Source organism: Balearica regulorum, chromosome 1 (genome assembly GCF_011004875.1).
Source record: "Balearica regulorum gibbericeps isolate bBalReg1 chromosome 1, bBalReg1.pri, whole genome shotgun sequence".
NCBI classification, from domain to species: domain Eukaryota; kingdom Metazoa; phylum Chordata; class Aves; order Gruiformes; family Gruidae; genus Balearica; species Balearica regulorum.
In genome coordinates, this window is record NC_046184.1 from 135702400 (window position 1) to 135723786 (window position 21387).

At 41.8% G+C, this 21387-nt stretch overlaps 2 protein-coding genes across 11 annotated transcripts in view; one reads left to right on the forward strand and one right to left on the reverse strand.

Annotated features, from left to right (window-relative positions):
- The window catches only part of GPM6B (glycoprotein M6B), a 110530-nt gene extending 90971 nt beyond the window's left edge, over nt 1–19559 (forward strand). For 5 of the 9 annotated variants that reach the window (XM_075776130.1, XM_075776138.1, XM_075776103.1 and 2 more), the window contains 6 exons: nt 4903–5089; nt 8790–8946; nt 12123–12294; nt 14209–14282; nt 14594–14659; nt 16983–19559. In XM_075776130.1, coding sequence (XP_075632245.1) covers nt 4903–5089; nt 8790–8946; nt 12123–12294; nt 14209–14282; nt 14594–14659; nt 16983–17132 — 806 coding nt within the window. In that variant the 3' untranslated portion in view covers nt 17133–19559. Of the gene's footprint in view, nt 1–4902; nt 5090–8789; nt 8947–12122; nt 12295–14208; nt 14283–14593; nt 14660–15367 lie in introns of all 9 variants that reach the window. The other 4 variants (XM_075776112.1, XM_075776153.1, XM_075776148.1 and 1 more) reach the window with 1 other exon arrangement.
- A 447-nt stretch (nt 19560–20006) lies between these two features.
- OFD1 (OFD1 centriole and centriolar satellite protein) overlaps nt 20007–21387 on the reverse strand; it is a 35663-nt gene continuing 34282 nt past the window's right edge. Inside the window, exons 22-23 of one of the 2 annotated variants that reach the window (XM_075775878.1) lie at nt 20948–21018; nt 20007–20176 (exon numbers count right to left, since the gene is read on the reverse strand). In XM_075775878.1, coding sequence (XP_075631993.1) covers nt 20131–20176; nt 20948–21018 — 117 coding nt within the window. In that variant the 3' untranslated portion in view covers nt 20007–20130. The remainder of the gene's footprint in view (nt 20177–20947; nt 21019–21387) is intronic. The other variant, XM_075775871.1, reaches the window with a different exon arrangement.

The following is a 21387-nucleotide window of genomic DNA, read 5'->3' on the forward strand; positions in this document are numbered from 1 at the left end:
AATTGGGAGTAATGCTCCCAACACCAGGTGCCTGTGGATGTATAATAATAAGCCTGATTTACATGCGATGTCTCCAATTAAGATGTTATCTAGTGCTTTCATTTAAGATGTTCTTTAGTGCTTTTTCTTTCCTTAGGTTTCTTGCAACCTTCTTTTTGTTAAAACAATTCCTCCACGCGTGCTCCCTGAGCTGTGGTGCTGAAGCCAACAGATTGTGGTTCTGTGCTGAAACGTGCTGTGTAATTTCTACCACGTATTAACTGGACAGGTGTCCAACATGCCAAGGTTTCTAAAAATGCATTACACAATTACAGGAAGTGATGAGAAAAAAAATGGTGCCCATTGCTTCATCTTTCAGAACAGCAAGACAGATTTATGGGAGGGGAAGGAAAGAAACTTCTAAGGAAAAAAGGAGTGGGAACTAAGAAAACAGCCATGGGAGCCTGGAGATTTAGCTCCCTGAAATAGCGAGCTTTTCAAACCGCCTTTCAGATTTTCTTTGTTTTCTTTTCCTTAGGTTTTTTGTTCCATAGTGACCTTGACTGTGGGATAAATGGTTCGTACCTGACATTTAGGCACTAGTTCAGCCTAGGAGGAGGCTGGGACGTTAGAGGACAGGCTGGTTGTCCGGGAGGTGTGGACACTCTTCCCTTACATCATGTTTTCCATCCTTCGCTTTGAGGGACGGCTTTGTGACCATGTGTCTCTCTCAGCTTTACAAGTCTGGGCTTCAAGAGCTGATGTGTGAACTTCCTGGAGCAAGCCCTGGGAATACTCAAGACAGCTACCTGATCCCATCACATTGTCTTTTGTCAGTTCTGAAGCACAGATTTTGTCATTCCACTCCGTCTTGACCTTAGTGGGATGAGTTAGAGTCTAAGAATTGCCTTTTTTCTTCTTTTTTTCTTTTTCTTTTTTTTTTTTTTTTACGACCTCTTTCCATTAATTCTGCATTTCTGAGTTTAAATCTTAAAGCCGTACTTAACGTACCAAAGAAGGTTTAGCCACACAATTGCCATTTGACATGGGAAATTGAGTGGCTAAGCCTCTGCATATATGCAGTAGCCTGTATACTGCTGGGTAGATTGTATAATTGTTCTTCATAGATTAAGCAACCAAATTGCCAATTTGTGTACATATGTAGGTTCATCCTTTACCAATTTCCTGTGACTGATAGTTTCTAGGAGATTAAAAGAATAGTCGGTTCCTGTTTTTTCCTCTTCTCTTTATTTTTGTCCTTTAGCAAGAATATTTGTGTGTGTATGTGTGTGTTTAATAGCATTAATTCCCTAGAGAATAATCTCAGTCCTTGTTTTAGCTGGCCTCCTTCTGAGAGTGTGTTAAATCTGTAGCCAAGATCACAGGCAGCTCTGGGCAAATCATTGGGCTGTTATTAACCTGCCTCCATGGCAACTGCTGCTCGCCAGCCTGAGGACAAAAAATGTTTTTATTCTGCTGAGTTGCACAAAAGGTTCTAGTGATGCCTTGCACAAAATGGCCATTGAAAGGGGAGATGCAGTGATGTGTGTTTGTGTTGTACAGTTTCATATTTAAATGGGTTTACACTGTTGTGTTAGAAGTGGATATACAGCTGAAAAGTTCAGCATGTTGGCCATATGGAAAGTAACAACTAGCAAAAAATTGGATCTAAACTTATTTTAATATTGCTTATTTTTGTCAGCTTGAGTTCACAGGCCTTCAGCCTGCAGTTGTCATCAGTGCGTTAGCAAGTTATTTTGTGAGCCTGAACTAGGCAAACATCATAATGGCTTTTCAGTTGTACCGTGTGAAGAAACTTGCTGACTTGGGGTAACAGAGAGAGAGAGAGAGAGAGATCATAAAGTAGGTTTCCTGGAAAGCTTTCATTTTTTTCAGAAATCCTCTGATTTGCTTCAGTGCTTGTTTGGGAAAGCTTGGTAAGCGTATCTTAGTGCTTGGTGAGCTTCACATTTTAGCTGGTTTTGAAAACTGCTTCTGGCAGTACTGTTTTAGGCTTGCTTTAAAACAAAATTATAAAACCAGCTATATTGCTCAGGCTAGGTGCGGATTTAAGCTGCTCATAAAGAGTGTTTGCAGTGGGATCTGTTGGGGGGTCTGGCAGCCCCAGCACGGTGATGAGGTTGTGTCCCGCAGTTAGTTACCCTCTGGCAGGAGGCCGTGCAGCTCTGCTGTCAATTTGGGTGCAGAATGACTATGTGCAGATGGACGCTGTCTCTTGGAAACGTACTGGTTTGGGATGCTTCCTGCACTGGCAAGCTGGCAGCATGCTATTTCCCTGTGAACTGAAGTCCCTCCGCTTCCTGCTTTAGTCTTGGTACAAGGGCGAGTAGTTTCTGCAGTTCCACATTTGAGCAGTTTTCTCTGCCTTGCTCAAAATAGGGTTGTTGCTTTAGTCACCTCTTAGGGCATCCCTTGGCGGTGGTCTGCACTGATAAAACAAAGGCCACCCAAATATTGTGGTGCCTTTTTCTCGGGCTGTAGAAAAAGACATAAGGAGTATGGCCACAGAGATGCTATGCGCAGCTGCCAGTCGCTGGGAGATGAGGGGGTTTTGCCACTGCCGGCTTGTGTTCGAGGGTCTGCGGATTAGTGGCAGATATTGCCATGCGTTCAGGTGAGGGATCCGACAGACCCTTCAGGGCGAATGTTCTGCTGGCGGCCTTGAAAGCCAACTGTGCAGTGTGGGGTACCAGGAGGAAAGCTACCTAGCTGTGAGGGGTTAATTGTCAATCCTGGATCTATACCTGGTTTTAGACTTCTGTCAAGCAGGCTGCCCCCATTTTCTGAAACCAGCAGCTTTTCTTTCAGATCTCATCAGTCCCTTGGCTTTGCTTCCAGCTGTTTTTATTTCCTTTCCCTGATGGGATCCTTCTGCAAAGCAATCTGTGGATCAACGTGCTTAGGTGATCGACCTCCTCCACGCCGAGCAATGACCTAGCGTTTAGTCACTTTCTCCTATAGGAGTATGGCCCGAAAGGCCATTCGTTCTGTGCTGGGGCCAGATGCGTGTGTTGAGCGTTGCCCGCTGGATTGGAGCATGGTTACTTTTGGATAATCCTTCGCTGCTAATCCAGTGCCAGGTGCAAGCGTTTCTTGGATTAACTGTGGGAGGTTTGGGCCTGACCCGGGAGCAGATGCTGCGGAGGCGAGCCAGCCTCATGTGAACGACTGCTGTTGCGTCTGGCTTGTAAGCTGCATTCAGGCAGATTCCCCGAAGCAGAGGGTCCTTCTGCAAGGTCCAGTGTCTGAAGTTCACTCTGGAACTCTGTGATAAGAAGAAAACCAGAGATGATTTCCTCTGATAGCATGCATTTGGATTTTGTTTGCCCTGTCACTGCTAAGCTGCAGTGTTTGTTCATTCAGCAGTATTTTTGTCATGAAGATAGTTCCTACTGAGTGGAGTCCAGCTGTCGGCTTGACTGTGAAAGCTTCCCAGGCTTGTTTCTGTACAATTAAATCTTGTCCGCAGTTAGCAAAGTGGCGTTTCATAAGTCATTTCGGAGAAGATAGTTGCTTAAGTCTGACTAGGATACTTGCTAGCGACTCTCTAAAAGAAGAGTTTCCCACTTACGAAATGGGAAAGCTTTCAATTATCGGATGCATATTATTCCCCAGTGCTTCACAGAAGTGCCTGCTCTGCAACTCATTCATTACTGAGAGAGGGAGGGGGATAAAAATAAACTTGCCTTATGTGGCGGATGGAGACTTGCTGATCTTTGTGAGGAATTTTTGGGGTGGGAAGATGTGATGTGATGTACGTACTTGGCAGCTGTCTCCCTGCCTTCAAATGCTTTGTTCATTTAGCACCTTCCTGTAGCAGCAGTGGACTGTTCCTGCAACATGCAACACCGGTCGCTCCATTAAGCGTTGCCTTAATGGCTTGTGTTTTGCACAGTTGTATGAAATGCACATTAATGGAGACAGCTTAATGCCATCACCCTGAAGTAATGAATTGGTATGGATTGCCATTACCATTATAGCGCAGTTAAAAGCTGTGTTTGTTTCCGATTTACATTTCCCAGCTCCGCAAGCAGATGGGTTTTCAGGCCATGCGGTCGGGAGGAACCTGGCAATTCAGCTGCAACCTCCTTATGACAGTGTTTGTAGAGCAGCAGTTCTGGGGGGGTGTTTTGTTAACTCAGAATGCTTAGACCATGCATTTAATTAAAACTATGATTATGCTACAGCAGACTGTATTCAGGGATCACTGTAAATCCAGTGTATCCTATGAAGCTGGAAATGTATTGTCTATGTAACACAGCTTCATCGCACTGCTCTCAATAAAAATTGCTACACTTTGGCCTCCATTCAATTTTCCTGTTGTTAAAATATCTGTATCCCTATAACCTTATAAGGATTTATACAAATGATACTCGGGAGCCATGGGAGATTATAGTGTAGTTAAGTTTTGCAGACCTAAGTGTGTTCCTCTTCCAATGAAAGTGCAAAGTATCTTTTAATTTTCCAAAAGGCTTCATTGTCTTGAGTGTTTGCTTGTCTGGCTTCCTGAATGGTGCCAGCATAGCAGGTGCTTGTGCCGTTAGTGATACTGAAATGTGGTGAGCTCTGTATGAGCAGCTGAATCGCAATGGATCACTTTAGACAAGTGATTTTTTTTTTTCTTTTTCCATTTCATAGGCTGTCTCATCGATCTCCTCTTGATCCTGTAAAGATAGGAGCACTCAGCCCACTTTCTGGGTTTTGAGTCCATACCAACAGATCTGTAGGTCACTGCTTTAGAGGGTGATGCTGTCTTGCACCACCTATAGTTTTTTGCTTAGCATGTCAATGCCTGGGCCTTTTTAGTCTGCGTGGCTTTTACCAAGTGGAGGACGAATATTCTCTTCCTTATAATTTGCTTTTTGCTCATAATGTTTCTTTTGCTTTCTCTCTTCTGCTTAGGTTGCTTTGAATGTTGCATTAAGTGCCTAGGAGGAGTGCCATATGCTTCGCTCGTGGCAACCATTCTCTGCTTCTCGGGGGTAGCGTTGTTTTGTGGCTGTGGCCACGTGGCGCTCACAGGAACTGTGTCTATCCTTGAGCAGCACTTCTCCACGACTGCCAGCGACCATGCTTTGCTGAGTGAAGTGTAAGTATACCTCCCATTGCCATTATTCCTCATAACATCTTCATGCTAAATGAGTAGAGACGAATTCAAACGTCAGTCTCCATCTCTGTGTATTAGGTTGCTTGTTTGTCCAACAGCACTCAGTGGGTTTTGATGTTCACGCATGAAGAACCAGAGTGTGTATCCTGCTTAACTTGCTTATATTGGGACCAATACTGTTTAATATCTTCATCAGTGCCATAGACCATGGGATCGAGCGCACCCTCAGCAAGCTTCTAGAGGACACCAAGCTGAGTGGTTCAGTTGATATGCATGAGGGAGGGGATGCCATGGAGAGGGACCTTGACAGCTTTGAAGAGAGGGACCCTGCAAGCCTCCTGAGGTTCAACAAGGCCAAGTGCAAGGTCTTGCACGTGGGTCGGGGCAACCCCCAATATCAATACAGGCTGGGGGATGAAGGGATTGAGAGCAGCCCTGAGGAGAAGAAGGGCTTGGGGGTACTGGTGCATGAAAAATTGGTCATGAGCCAGAAATGTGCACTTGCAGCCCAGAAAGCCAGCCATATCCTGGGCTGCACCAAAAGCAGCGTGACCAGCAGGTCAAGGGAGGTGATTCTGCCCCTCTACTCTGCTCTCGTGAGACCCCACCTGAAGTTGCTGTGTTCAGTTCTGAGGTCCCCAGTACAAGACAGACATGGAGCTGTTGGAATGAGTCCAGAGGAGGGCCATGAAGATGACCAGAGGGCTGGAGCACCTCTCCTATGAGGACAGGCTGAGAGAGTAGGGATTGTTCAGCCTGGAGAAGAGGAGGCTCCAGGGAGATCTAGTTGCAGCCTGCCAGTACCTGAAGGAGGCCTACAGGAAAGATGGTGAGGGACTGTTTATTAGGGAGTGTAGTGACAGAACAAGGGGTAACAATTTTAATCTGAAAGAGGGTAGATTTAGGGTTTGTTGGTGACACAAAATTTGAAGGGATGACAGGAATAACAGGGAAGTGTTGTTCTGTCCACCCCCCCTCCAAAGAAGGTGGACTGGTATTGTACAAATGAGAAAAAAGAGAAAAGACTGGAAAGAGCTTAAATGTTTGTCTCTGCAACCATAGCCTTTTGAAATCACAACCAGTGAAATGTTCAGTGCTTTCATGTTCCCGAGGCTTCTCCGTGACAGCAGAAGAAGGGCTGGAGCCCCATATCAGGGCCCACGCCCCACCAGTGCCAGCCTTTCCCTCCCTGGATGCTGAGGGACGTGTGAGTCCCAGGCCCTGGACCAGTGGTCCAAACATGCTGGGTCTTATGCATCCCCTCCAGCTGGACCCCCAGGCTTTGAAAAGGCTCTTGTCCAGCAGCACTGAGGAATTTCCCTCAAGTTGGGATTCATGACACATGAGGACTGGTGTCGGGATACTGATTGGGTCTGGGCTCAGCCTCCTGCCCGCCGCTTACCACGGGGCAGCTCTGGCCACAGGCACCGTGTGTGGCTGGCCCTTGGAGATGTCTCTGTCCTGGGACAGGGGGGCGGCATGAGAAAGGGCAGCCAAAACCTGCTGAAAGCTGCCTGAGGGCTCTGGGCAGGGGTCCCTGTGAAGAGGGGGCCCATATGGCACGCACTTGTGGGCCAGTTCCCATGCACTCAACCTGAGGCTTCCACAACTGGCCCCTTCCCGTCCCCTGGCATCGGTCCCACAGCACCGTGTCAGGACTTCGCCCTCTTGCAGGACCCCCTGTGCCCAGACCTGCCGTGCGGCTCTGGGACTGCACCCCACTGGGGTCCTGTCCTCCCTCCCAGCGCCACAGTGCGACTGGGCACCTCGGCCCCAGCTCCAGTGTGTGAGCCGGAGGGACCCTGCAGTTAGCCACAAAATTTAGCAAGAAACTAAGCAGCTGTTCTTCAGCCACCGACTAACAAGGCGTCCTTGTGCTTGTATTGGTCCTTGTTTGAGCAAAATAGAAGAAATTGCGAAAGCAGCCATACCAGGCAGCAAGTTTTACATTTCGGAGAACTGTAGACAATGTTTCTTGTCAAGTCAGTGTCAGCAGCTGGGGAAATGTGTAATTCGTACGGAAGCAGCTGAGGTTTTGGGCTCTGTGGAGGTCTAACAAGGCAAGGAAGAAGAGGTGCTAGAAAGGGGCAAATAATTTAAGGCCAGAGAGACATAAAGGAAAAATACACTAGTAGAGCACTCTTTGTGGAATGGATTTTTAACCAGGTTTCATATTCCTCATTTGTGTTAACACGCATCAAGTTCCTCCTACAGTGTTAAGTGACAGCGAAATAAATTCTTCTATTCTCTCTCAAACACTGACAATTTTTTTCCTGCTTTACAGCACAGGTGCAACAGATTTATCCTCTTATTTTTAATCAGTTTGGAAAATAAACATAACACTTCCCACATGTAATTTTAAATAAGCAATATCCTATTTTCATACAAGGGGTGTGCTATCTGTCTGGATAACATTTAACTATATAAATGATAGTGATCAGTTTTCTTTAAATTAAGCTAAAACATGCAGATGCTCTTTGGAGATGTACATGTATGCTAGCAGCTACTTAGTGGAGAATAGTAAGAATTGAAAAAAACATTCAAGGAAAAATACACTTATCGTGAGAAAACTGGCAGTTTGGATGTATAAAATTAACCTCTCTGTTCTGTGAATAGTTTCATCCAGAATAACCATCCCAACAATCCAGTTACTTTTAAAGAAGGCGTAAGTAGTTGGAGTAGTTGTGCCAATAAGTAGTATGACTTTTGGAGACCAGAAGAAATGTTATATGAAAGATAGGGCGTTCTGGTCCTCCAAAACAATCAGGTTTAGATACTGAATCTGATTAAATATTTAGAAATTTTTCTTTCCATTTACCTGTTCTAGCCAGAGTAAAAATACCGTAACAGTGTCATTGCAGATGGTAGATTTTTAAGGAATCGAGAATCTTCTCAAATCATGCCACGTGCCCTGCAATCTTCTTCCTCTGGATGGTTCCAGAATAGCTGCAATGGAAGCATTTCCTAAATATTTTTTTCAGTTTTTTAAAATTTAATTTGATTTTGGGGAGCTCAACACTGCTGTGATTTAAGGCACTGAAGCTACTTGCTCACTTGGAGGTACCCTTCTAGGCTGTAGAGCAAACTGTTCCTCAGGAGAAGTCACTGCACATTTGCTGAGTTTTGTATTGGAGAAGCATCGCTGAATTAGCAAATTTTTGCAAACATACGTTAACTGGATTTTACAGGTGGAAACAGTGAATTTCAGGAACTTTTTAGAGATCTTTCCCTAAGCCAAAGGAGTCTCCACGGGGTCTGGTAGTTCAACCAGCAGTTCAGCTCCAGCCTTTGCCATTTCAAAGCTCTATGCTGTCCCTGTCAGACATTCCCTGAGTTAGGTGTCAGGATTGATAACAGGGGAAAAAAAGAAAAATCTCGATAGTGGAGGCATGCAATTGCGGCTTCAAGCTAGTGACTAATACCAGTCGGTGTAGGAACTGCAGCACAAACAGGGGATGCTTGAGCGGATGCAAGACTAATGCACATCAGGATTGCTTACCTGTAGCAGCGGGATAGTCATACTGGCGTGCTCCTGCAGCCTGCTGGCTAAAAATGCATTAAGGAGCCTTGAAATGGATTTCTAGAAGAGGAGTTAGCTCATACCTATTATGATTTGGGAGGCCTGACTTTGTTTTTATAGGACTAAAATCTAATTATATCTTTTTTTTCTTTTCCATTTTAGAATACAGCTAATGCAGTATGTAATTTATGGCATTGCATCATTTTTCTTCTTATATGGAATAATCCTTTTGGCAGAAGGTTTTTATACAACAAGTGCTGTGAAGGAGCTGCATGGAGAGTTCAAAACAACAGCCTGTGGCCGCTGCATCAGTGGAATGGTGAGTAGCATCAGAAATAGGAACAGTCGCCTTCGGTTGCTAAAACCTGTTGGGCTCGGATTGAACCACTATGTATTGCTGCCTTCTTTGTCCACCCATAAGGAGTTAAACAGTCAATCCCTGTTGCTAGTCCTTTTTTGAGGATGCTTGGTCAAATCCGAATTCTGCATATGGACTGTCAGGGTGCCTCCATGGCCTCCCCTGTCATGAAGCTGAACCCACCGATCTAAAATAAGTTGATGGAGACTGCTAATTTTAAAAGACTCAATGCAAGACAAAATGAAATTTGTGCTTTTAAACATGGAGCACACTAGTGATGATTAAAGGCAAACTGTAAAATGGCTGTGGTTTGCAGAGCTATTTAAATAACAAACAGCAATGCCTCTGACTTCCATAGTCAATTCTGCTTGAGGATGTCTGGATCCTTCAGACAAACAGCCATGAATGAAACTTCGCAACATCTTTGCACTTGAATCAAGTATTGCTGTCTTGCTTTTGCAGATGGCAAAAGGCACACAGATATAATTGTGAGTCTTTCTTGCAAAGCTGAAACACTTAAAGCCTTAAAGTTACAAGCCATCTTCCCTTCAGTATGCTTCTGTATTAGAACAAAATTTTAAACAAAGTTTAACTAAAAATAAAACTGCAGATTCTCACCCACGTTGTCCCCTAGGGCACACTCTGCAAGAACAGAAACATAACTATGTTTCTGAGACAGGATTTCAAAGCTATTTCTGAAAATCTGAATTCAAAGCTCGTAGTTATGAAGGAAGCTAAGCAGTATGACAGATCGCCCACGGGAAAGTGTGGGTGAAAAGAGAAGAGGCTTTTGATGTGATTGTTGCATTTTAATATACAATCTATATCCTGTACTTAAAAAAAATAGGTACTTTCAGCTGGTTAAATACAAAGGAGATGCATGTTTATTTTCAAGAGGGTTAACATTTTTCCACTGTGCTGTTGGATACTTATTGAATTTTTCAAGAGCTAATAAAAATAAGACATCTGATCATTTTCCAGTTAAGCAGCTATTTGCTCACTCTTTTTCTAGCAAGTATGATCTTCATTGAGGACCAAAATTCGATCTAAAGCGGTGTTTTCCAAAGATCCAAAATACAGCAGAAACATACACATACCTGCATCTCATTAGTGCAGACAATTGCTTGTGCAGTTGAGTAGTTGCAGGCGCATGATTGCCAGCTCCTTATACAAATACCAGCATGACACATGGAAATAGGACAGAAAAAAAAGTTTTCATGTTTGCTATATTTGCCCACACAATAAAGGAGAGAATTTAGCAGCTAAGTAACGGCTTGGAGCTCTGGTAAGACACATCAGTGGTTAGTGGTGACAGCCATGGTGTAGAAACGCTTGTATGCCACTGTGTAGTGGTAGAGCTGCTTAAAACACCAGGGTTAGAACAAGGTTTGCAAGGAGATATAATATCCTAACAGACTAGTGGCTGCAGCTGCGTACAGACAACAAGCTTTTAGACATATAGTGATTTTTTTTTTTTTTCTGCCTCTTTGATCAAGAGCTCCTCTACTTCTTCCTCAGTTACATTACTGAGTGAGGTCCTGAAAGGCAGTCCCTTCCATCTTGCATAACATTATTACAGAAGACAGACTTCCAGCTTTCCTGAATTGTTTGTGTTGGCTGTGGTAATGCAGAATAGCCATTTCCCACAGTTATCACATTAAATGTGAGAGTGAGTGCATTTTTTTCCCTGGCTATTTTAGGAGTTAAAGGCTTTGTGTACTTCCTCTCCTGCACACTTCCACGTACACATATGCAAAACCACATTTTATGTATAGTGTATCTATAGAAATCCTTCCAACTGATCTACTTGGTCCTCACCAAAATCCAAAGAGAGAATTCTGAATTCTCACGTAAAGCATACAGGTCTTGTGTGGCACTATCTAATGTAAAATAGGCTATGTCAGTTTAGTTGTGCATAAATTAAAGGCTAGCTGGGGTTTTTATGGGCCTTAGTTTTGCAAGCACGTCCACCTTGCCGCGCGCACCACCTTTGTTGACTTTAAAACCCAACGAGTCGCTCACCCTTTGCTATAACGTTTGCAGTGTTGTTCAGGACGTCTGGACAAAAACCTCTGCGTGTGCAAACGTGCACTGCTGTAGCATGAGTTCAGTCTGTCAGGTCTGGGTCGGGCTGAGACAACCTGCCCCCTCAGAGCCTTTCCATCCTCGCTGTTCTTCTCTGGCACACAAGTTTTAAGTGAGATAGTACAGCACCAGCACTTTACTGGAAGTAAAGCCTTTCCAGTCCCACCTACATTTAAGTAAGAGTGAAAAGGGAACATGCAAGATGGAACAGCATTCCCCTGCTTTCCAAGTAGGATCCAAATCCTAGTCTCACCAGGAGGACGGAGTTAGTAGCCAGAGCTACTGTTTCACCATAACGCTTAAAAAAGATGATGTTCAGTAGGAAGGGGAGGCTGGAGATTTCCAAAGCAATGAGTGCCATACCTTATAATCTTACCAAAGGAAATGCGTGTAATTTTTTTTATTTTTTTTTTCAAAAAGAGCAAACCCAAACCAGCAAATTTCAATGGAAAATCCATGATTCTCTAAGGTGAAGTAACTAATTTTCTTCTTGACAATGTGTATTAAATCAATTGAAGCTTTCTGATCTGCTGTAACAGTTGTGGTATGTTCTCAAAAATAGGTATTATCAAATGTTACATTCAAAATTGATTTAAGTAAATCAGGGAGTATGGGAGAGCTCTCTGAACATCGATTCACTCTATTGTTTTGATTTGCAAGTTGTATAGAAAAGCTAGTATGTTACAGTTAATTAAAAAAAACCTCCTTAAATTGATTTTTGTTGGGGTTTTATTGGTTTTAGCCTACAACCAGCACTCTTGCTTCACTGAGAATCTTGAGAAATTAATGGACTGCTCTTTTAGGAGGGCAAGCTGTTTATTCAAGCAGGCTGATGAAAAAGGAAATGTCTGAATTACTTTCTCAGTAGCACTTAAACTACCAAAGTATTTGTAATCAATGAGAATACTGATTTTATTTGTGCTTAGAAATCAAATGTTTTATTACTTGATTTCTGAAAGTATGCTTAAAGATTATTTTGAAGCCTTTTTAAGGAAAATTCAAGTGTTCTATTCAAAGAATAAACGTGAAGTGCTTGTGTTTTCTCTGCCCAGTTTGTTTTCCTTACCTATGTGCTTGGAGTGGCCTGGCTTGGGGTCTTTGGCTTCTCTGCTGTGCCTGTCTTTATGTTCTATAACATATGGTCAACTTGCGAAGTCATCAAATCTCTTCAGACAAATGTGACAGTTCCAGGGGACCAGATCTGCGTGGATATCAGGCAATACGGTACTTATTTTAATCCTGATTAAATGCCTTATCCTTTCTCCTTAGTCTCTCTTTGGTAGTTTTGTCTCAGCCTTATCCAATGAACCAAATGCGAAAGCATCTTGTATCTCTGAATGTGCTATTACTTTTCTAATTAATTCAGATTACGCTGATCTCTTTCCAGATGCAATCAATTTAACTGAACTGGCAAGTCATTTATCTAAAATGAGTTTGTAGTGGTTTCCAATACTATAATATTAGGTTTAAAAATAGATCAGCCTCAAAATAAACTGCTTAGAAAAAGTGCTGAGAAATAGATAACCAGATTCTGGTTTTTGAACCCCTGTGCATGTATTCTTTCCTTTCAAAAAACCTGGTTTTTATGAAGTTAACACTTGAACTTTGCTCTAACAATTACTTTCAGTTAAAAGACCAAAAACCTGCAATCAGGAGTCTGGCTTACCTATTAATGAATTAATATTGCTTTCTGATGGCACACAGAAATCCGAGTGGGTGCAGGTAGCAGAGGAGTGGGACAGTAGTTTAAAACGGGGCCAGGCTTTTCAAGTAGTTCATTCCTTAAGGTGAGTTTTTCCTGAAGTTAATCTTTTCAGCTTCCCTTGTGCAGAAGAGCTCTTGTCACCGTTACTTCTGGCTTCATTTCAGCTAGCAATTTCTAGGAATGTTTCTTTCTTTGGACTAAGTCATTCAAAGCTGAGAAAACAGATTCAGAGTTGAAAAAGAAAGCTTGGTTTTGCTTTCCTATCTGGGCTGTAAGTCCAGTAGGAGAAGATAAGATATACTAATTTTAAAAGCAAGAAGTTCCAAATCAGTTAAATGTTTGCATCCGATTTTAGCAACTGACAGCAAGAAGGCTCGGAAGACGTTTTCTTCAGCAGCAAAGCCTAGGAGTGCAGGGGGAAGATGTGCTCCTCCGCCTTTCTGCTTCTCCTGGTTGTTTTGCAGTTGTACGAGCACCGTGGAGGGTTGTGCTGTTCCTCTGCTCAGTAAAATCATTTGGGTTTCAATGAGTGATGTGAGAGAGCAGCTCCTTAACAGGCAACTTGTGTCACTGAACTGTCCTCGCAGTTTTGGGTGGAAGCAATAGCTAAAAGGCTTCAAGTATATATTGCAGTTGCAGAGAAGAAGCTAGCTTTGAAGTAAATCCTATAAAATCATTTTGAAAGCCATACCATCCCAAGATAATTTCAATGACCTGCCCCTTACAGAGTTGCTAATTCCAACCAGCTGAGTTACATGGAGGAGACAAACTGGTTTTCTCCTGTTTCAAATAGCTTTTGCTGAAGCTTTATATCTGTTGTGGGCCTAAAAGTTTAGGTTATTTTAAACTTTCCAGATCCTTGTCAACTTTTCAGATTTTCAGTCATGTAAGAAAAGTAATGGGGAGTACATGAGGTACGGCAGAGTGAATTTTCTTGTGGCGGTGTTCACTTAATGCTTTTTTTACCTACTGGAACTAAACCAGAAAGAAAAATCCTTCTGTAATTCTTCCCCCTAGCTCCATATTCACACTCTTCTCCAGCAGTTACTTGTTCAAGTAGAACTTAATCTAGTAAGTGCTATCCTGAAAGATGCCAAGTACCTCTGAGACGCAGATTATCCCTTTTGGGGCTGAGTGGGGGAGGAGGCAGTGTGTGGCTGGACCTGAAGTGCAAAAAACCCAACCAACCATTTGGCTGCCATATGGGAAAACCACATCTGAGAACATGTCTTGGCAGCCAGCCTTGGTATAAGGAGAAGGCACAACTTGAGCGAGTTGTTTTAATTCCTCCTGCCAACTCAAAGCTGTACTGGTCAGCGCGCCGATGCCCAGAACGGGAACACAACTGGCAAGTGGGCGGAAAAGATGAGAGAGGAACAGAAAGCATGTGTTGATTGCTAAAATGAGTGGTTTCTTTTGCTGTGGTATTTCAGGTATTATCCCTTGGAATGCTGTACCTGGCAAAGCCTGTGGCCCGATTTTAGAGAACATCTGCAACACGAATGAGGTACAGAAACATAACCTGCGTGCAGCTTTTGCCTCCAAGTCACTTGGGCACAGCATAATAAATAAATTGATGAAAGTTTTGGGAGAAAACTAATATTAATAGTATAAAGAGATTGATTTAAACACAACATTGAAATTATTCTGTGTTAGGTCATCCAAGAAATGAAAATTATGTCAGAACATTTTTATTTTCTAAAGCTTTGAATACCTTGCTATGCAGACAGTTTTATTATCCTTATTCTTTACCACAGTTGAAATGCATTTTATACTATCCTCAATTCCTTCAATGTTTTTAATGTGTTTTTTCTCTAGTTCTACATGTCTTATCACCTGTTCATTGTGGCTTGTGCTGGAGCTGGTGCCACTGTCATAGCATTGGTGGGTAGCATTTTTTTGTTGTTTTATTGTGTAACATGTTCCTTTCAGGCTTAAGATGCTTTAAGATGAAATTTTGTGTATCTGAGTAGTAGTGATACTGGCCATTAAGGAGGGTGAGCTGTAATCGCCGTTATTTGCTGCTGTGGTGTGGTCATTGCAGGTCAGCAGGTCCTGACCTTTTGCTTTAAGAAGTCACGTTAACCCACCCCCCCCATCCTTAGAATAAAATTCCTTGCGTGTCCTTTGAAAATCCTACTTCTCCCCACTATTTCTGTTTTTACATCCGCTATTTCTTTTCATTTTTGTCGGTTTTTTTGATCAATCGCTTGTAACCTCTTGGGTTTTTCGTCTGGATGCAGGCAGTTTGACTAGTCCAGCTCCGCAATGCCAATTACAGGTAGCAGTTGGAAAAAGGGACGTTAACAAGATGACTTGCTCCATATGTTTAACGCTTCCTCTAGCTGCCAGCTTCTAACCTCATGTCAGCCAAATCCAGGTGTACTAGTCACTACTTGTTGATGCAATAGCCTTAGGTCTGTATGTAGGTTATCCTCTCCAGATAAATGGCAAGTTATTTCTCTTGCATCTTCACCCTGGAAGAAGCTCAGAGTAACGTCTGTTGTAAAAGTATCAACAGTTGCCCATGTGGGCTTGAGCGGTCTCGCCTTGTTGTATCTTACTCTCCTGTATTTTGTTCTCTTCCACCAGCTGATCTACATGATGGCTACCACATATAACTATGCTGTTTTGAAGTTTAAGAGTCGGGAAGATTGCTGCACTAAATTCTAAATTGTATAAGCCCAGTAAAGAGCTGCATTGCGTAGCCTGAAATACCACTGACACCCTAGGCTAAAAGTCTAGCTTTCTGAGTTTTGTTACAGTAATTGTAAATAGCTTCAGTAAGCATCATTTAGCTTATCAGATTAATGAAATGACTTCTTGTATATGAACTGTGATGTGGATGAGATCTGGCTATTTTTACATGTCGAGAGGATTCAGTTACTGTAGGGGTGTTTATAAAGCATCCTCTGAAGATGGGATGTTTCCATTTCAAGTCACCACTTGCTTTCTAACATTCATCTCTAAAACAAATACTGGAACAGTTCAGGGTCAGGATTAGTTATTCCTTCTCATCCTGAACACCAAATAGAACCCCCCCCGAGCACACAAACTCTAGATGATACAAAAGAAAAGGAATAGTAAGGTAGCGCCAGTCTCCTTTGGCAGAAATCAGAAGCCCGGGTATTATGAATTAGTTGGCTTCTGTTTCCAGTGCACAGATGATAAAGTGGGTTATTTTCAAATCACACTCTGGGAGGAAATACATCCTTGTATTAGCGCTGCGTCAAACAATCACGTCCTTTTTTTTGGACCCTGAACTAGTAAGAAATGGCATGTGAAATAGCATATGAAAAGCTTCTGGTCTTGTACGGCTTGCACTTTAGTAACTGATTTCTCAGTAGCCAGATCTCAAAACTGTAAGTACGACTGCCCGGGAAGCAAAACCATGCAGAGATCATAGAGGCCTTTTTACACTGTTGGGATTAAAAAAAAGGAGAGGGGAATCGGTGTTTTCAGATGTAGATTTTTGTTTTGCATGAAGTATGGTGAAAAGAAGAGATGGGAAGAGATGAATGCACGAACTAGAAAAAGTCCACACAATAATTAAAGAACCAGTTGCTATGTATGATGTAAAACTCTTCACCTGAGGTTGGACAATGGAAGTTTCAAATGTAGTTGTAAAAATATAAGATGAAGACTTCTTAACTCAGAGATAGCATGCTTTTGCTTAGTTTTGGGTTCATGTTTTGTTGTTTAACTTTTCAATATGTTAATGTAGCCTTGGTCACGTAAATAAAACTTGTTTACAGTTTCAGGCTTTTTCCAGGGGGAGGGTGGAATTCTCATCTGCTTGTTGGGGGAAAAGAATTACCAGGATCTGGGCTTGGTTATGCATAAACACCGCAACCTTAGGAAGCAGTTCTTCAGAGCACCTCATAGTTTACAGAATACATGTTTTGCCACATAGAAAACTTCTGTTCTGCTTCCCCCCATTCTGCATTTTAATTGATCCGTACAACTCATTTTATTACCGTTACACTAACTTTCTCTAAACTGTGAATAACCACCTGAAGTATTGGCATGCCAAACTCTAGAGATCTTTGAAAATAGCCCCTGTGCTTGTTTTAATAACAGAATGCTTATTAACGTAGAATAACTGGTTTTTTGGTCGTCGTTTTAAAGAGCGTCTATTAATCTAACTAGCAGCTTGCTTTGCCTCTTGACATGCTCACTAGCCATCATGCTCACCCTTCTCTTCCAGATCCACTTCCTCATGATACTGTCTTCTAACTGGGCCTACTTAAAGGATGCAAGCAAAATGCAGGCCTACCAAGATATCAAAGCAAAAGAAGAGCAGGAGCTTCAGGATATCCAGTCTCGGTCAAAAGAGCAACTCAATTCTTACACATAAATGTTTGCCACAGTAATTCAGCAGAAGAATTCTGTAGCTCTGACAAATCAGCAAATAGCTGCTCTGCAGTACAGATGTGTGTCTACCAAACAAAATTAGAGAGAAGTGCAAAAGCTTCACATTCCAGCTCCTGGAACACATTCATAGGGAAATCTTCCCATGGGTAATCTTCCATCCTTTCATACAGAGAATGGAGGTTTTATTCTAGGCATTTTAAAAGGCAACACTTCACAATAAGTGACCAAATTATATTCTTCTTCGAGACTTTCGGTATTTAGTATTTGCCATGTTCTACAGCGTGACGTCCTGCACAAAACCGTGGCAGGAGCTCCAAACCAGCAGGCAGTAGATCTCTGCACAGACCTTAGGCAAAGGCATGCGTGACCACACGTGATTCAGTATCTCCATTTATATACCAAATGAAACTGTGGCTGGCTAAGATTTCCCACAGCTCATGCTTACGTGATGGCACGGTTGCAGCAGTTCCTAAGTTGCAACGGGGCCGTCTCTGAATGCTCTTTACACGGGCCACGGGAACAACACTCTACTTTTGTGCCACACTTTTTTATGATGAAGCAGTCATGCTCCTGCGCTTACGTGAGTGTTGAGCAGATGTCCCAAGTTTTAATCTTTTTATTAACTATTTAATGGAATGTAGATCCCTGGATCCGGATAATGATCCCCTTCTTTGAAAATAAATGTCAGCTTTGCCTTAATATTTATTTTCTATAAATGTCTTAGCATTTATATAGTGGCAGGAGACCATTATCCTACATTTTAAGTAAGTGAAAAGTGTTACCTTATTAAAATGACACTGATCTGACTATTCCAAATGAGCGGATGAGAAAGTTTGCAGAGTCTTAGACAAATGATAAAAAGTACAGCCATAAACCAGAATACAGGATGTCCACCTTTCTCTATCTTGGTGCTTAGCAGATTTATAGTCAGTGCTTACGTGTTTTCCTTTTTACAAATTAATTAGCACATTAAGAAAACGTGGTGTTCAGAAAAAAAAAAAAACAACAAAGAAACTGGTGCCATTTTAAAGTCATTTCCCATAGGAGTCTGCCTTCTAATTAATGGGTTTTTTTCAGAAACATTCAGTGATATCTTGAGTATTAGTGATGGTATATTTGGTGTTTGTTCTATATGATATATATATATATAAATGTTGGGGGGGAAAGTAAAATACATCGGTCATTTGAAAAAAATTAAATATTCAAGTCATACCCATGTTAAGCTGATGTGTGGTTTGATAGTTTTGACTGTTTGCAGAACATCAGTCAAAGGAAGCACAAATTTCTTTGAGTCAGTATTTGAGTAAAGGCATTTGGGGGGGGCATTAACCTCAAATACAACTTCGTTTTTTGGTTAAATACTGAAGTCTAATTTGACAGTTTCAAAAAAGGGGCAAAAAGTTGATCAATGTAGAGCAAATATGACAAAAATAGCCTAGTGTATGTTCTTACCTGTTGCATGAAGGAGACATTTCTACAGCAATGCAGGTGATGTTCTAGCCCAGTGTTTGCATAAGGGTAATAATGGAGGCAGTGTCTTAAAGCCTAATTCTTTTCTAATTCAGTGTAGCTATTACTGGGAGTTTTTGAAGTTTTGTTTAAGTAGTCTAATATTTTTATGTAAAGAGCATTAAATTTTGCTATGTATAAATTTTTGTAACCTAACAGTGAATCAATATTTTCTATCAGTGCCAAGGGCTTCCTGTAGTTACATCCAAGTGTTAAAATAAATATTTGTAGATAATAGACAACACTTGTGTACGCTTATTTGAAACCAGACCTACAGCTCCTCCGTACCAGCGCCTCTCCAGGCTTTATGTCTCTCTCCGAAGCCGAACGTGTAGGGTTTGGTAGTGCCCCTTCGCTCCTGTATGGGGAAGGATGCGCTGTAGGCGTACGCTTCAGCGTTGTCAACCAGCGAGTGGCTCTAGCATCAAGTGTTGGTAGTTGTTCCAGGCCAGCATAATGCAACAAGCACGGCCCATCCCATTCCTGACCTCACACGGAAGGAGTCTCGGAAATTTTGCAAATGCCAGCAGTGCTGCAACACCAAACTGAGCAGCGTGTAAAATTAAGACTGGCCACCAAATTGCTTTTTATCTTGATTTCTAAAAGTGAAGTTTGTTTCTGTCACGTTTTTGGCACATGGGCTTTCAACGGCCAGTGAATTCAAGACAGAGCTTTGGTTTTTGCCCTGAAATTCTGTCAAACTTGGCTTCGTGTTCTTGTAGTCAGGTCAAGATGAGCAGCCTCAGATGCAGTGCAAGTTGTAATATATGCTGCTGCCCAAAATTACTTCATTGATTAAAAAAAAAAAATACTGTATTTTATACTGTAAATAAAGTTTAATGATCTTGCCTATAATCTACCTACAAAATACAAAGCTTAAATAAAGGTGACTTAAATAGCATTTTTTTATTTGAATCTCTCCATTCTGGGCTGGTTCATACCAAGAAGGTGACACACAAGATCAGGCTGCTTTTAAAAGCATTTGCTTCCCTGCCAGAGCAGGAGAAGGGGCAGGTCAGCTCTGGCCTGTCATGCTCCGCTCTCTCTCTCCGCAGGACACAACTTCTTTGAAAATGTGATGATGACAGAATTTTTTTGTTGTTCCCTGTACACTCTTACTTTGATGTGCAGTTTGTAACACCTGGAGGGGAAGGGGCTGGGGGGGGGGCACCACTTGAAAAGCTGTCAAAGTTTATAGGACTTTCCCTGCTAAAGCCTGAACATGCAGATTCATTCCTTTACAGAGCCTTGTCCTTTCTCTCAACCCCCTCAAGGGCCTCTGGAGGGATTAATAACACATCAGGACTCTTTGAAGTCAGTGATTGAAGTGATGAGACAGCTCAAAATCAGCTTTATTAATTTATAATTATATAGCCTGCACATTTATTACAACTTTTTACAGGAAGAAAACTGATTTTAAAACATTTTATTGTAGTAATAATAATTAATAATAATAATTGAGTAGCTAGTGTTCACCAGAAGTTTTCATCCACATCTCCCTGAGAAATGCCTGCAGTGCTAGATTAAGGGTAGGAGGGAGGGAAAGAAAGAGGTATGAGTCTAAAGTAGTTTCTTATCGTCACTCTTAAATATAAACACGTTGTTTTAAAAAGCAAGTTAAGAGCCTGCCTATGCTGCAATTCTCTTGCGTTTCAGTGAAGTAAATAAGCAAGCCTTGAAGGGTGAGGGTTTGGGCCTTCATGAACAGAAAGCCATCTCATCTACCAAAAAACTGGTACTATCTCTCCACAACTTTTGTAGTCTTTAGCCAGTGAAAAGAACACGACACAGATACAATACAGGAGCACCAGGGTAGCATCTGCTGCATAAAACAGGACTTTAAAGGCATGGGTAATACTGAATCATTACTATGGTTAGTGTGAGCATTTAAATTTTTTTTAACCACTCCATATTTTTGGCTTATATATATTTTCAATTCTACATCCTTAAATAAACTGAAAGATTTGATAGAGGGTGGTTGGTTTTTTCCTCTTAAGCAACTAAAACCCACATATCCTTATTTTATCGATGTCTGGAGAGAACCAGAGAAAATGCCCCCGCTGTGGTAACTCACCACAGGCAGCCAAAATCAGCACAGGTCCAAATCCCACACAGTGTTTAACTTAACTGTATAAGAATTGGAAGGATCCTCAATTTTTCCAACACATTTGCTTTTAAAAAGCAAAATAAACTAGTACTTAAGAAGGCAGATGTCTCTTAATCATAATTCATACTATAATTATTAATATGGAGTAATAGAAGTGATTAATAGTAATACACAAGCCTTACCTGTCATCCTTTCCACTAGACATAAGTCCCTCTGTGAGTGAGGCTTCTCCTATTTCTTCTTTTTTTGAATCCTGGCAATCAAGAAGAAAACACACCTTCTGTAACTGGTTCTTAAGGTCTAAGTGACTCTAATAATAGTATCTGGATTTTCAGGCACCTAACTGAAAATAAAAATCTTCTGAAGGAGCCAGCCTATTTCTTCAAAGGCTGTACTGCATCTAGAATAACAACACTTTACAAAATTGGGTTGGATAATGTCTGAACAAAACGACGCTGCAGTCCTTCACCAGAGTAACGTTCACCTGTGTACGTACTTCATCTTTAGGGTCAACAACTTTTCCATTTTGCCAGAATAAATTCTATCAATCAGTTGTGTTAGTGGAACATAAGTGGACCTGTGTAGATTCAAACTGTAGTTACAGTTCAAAGTAAAAATTGAG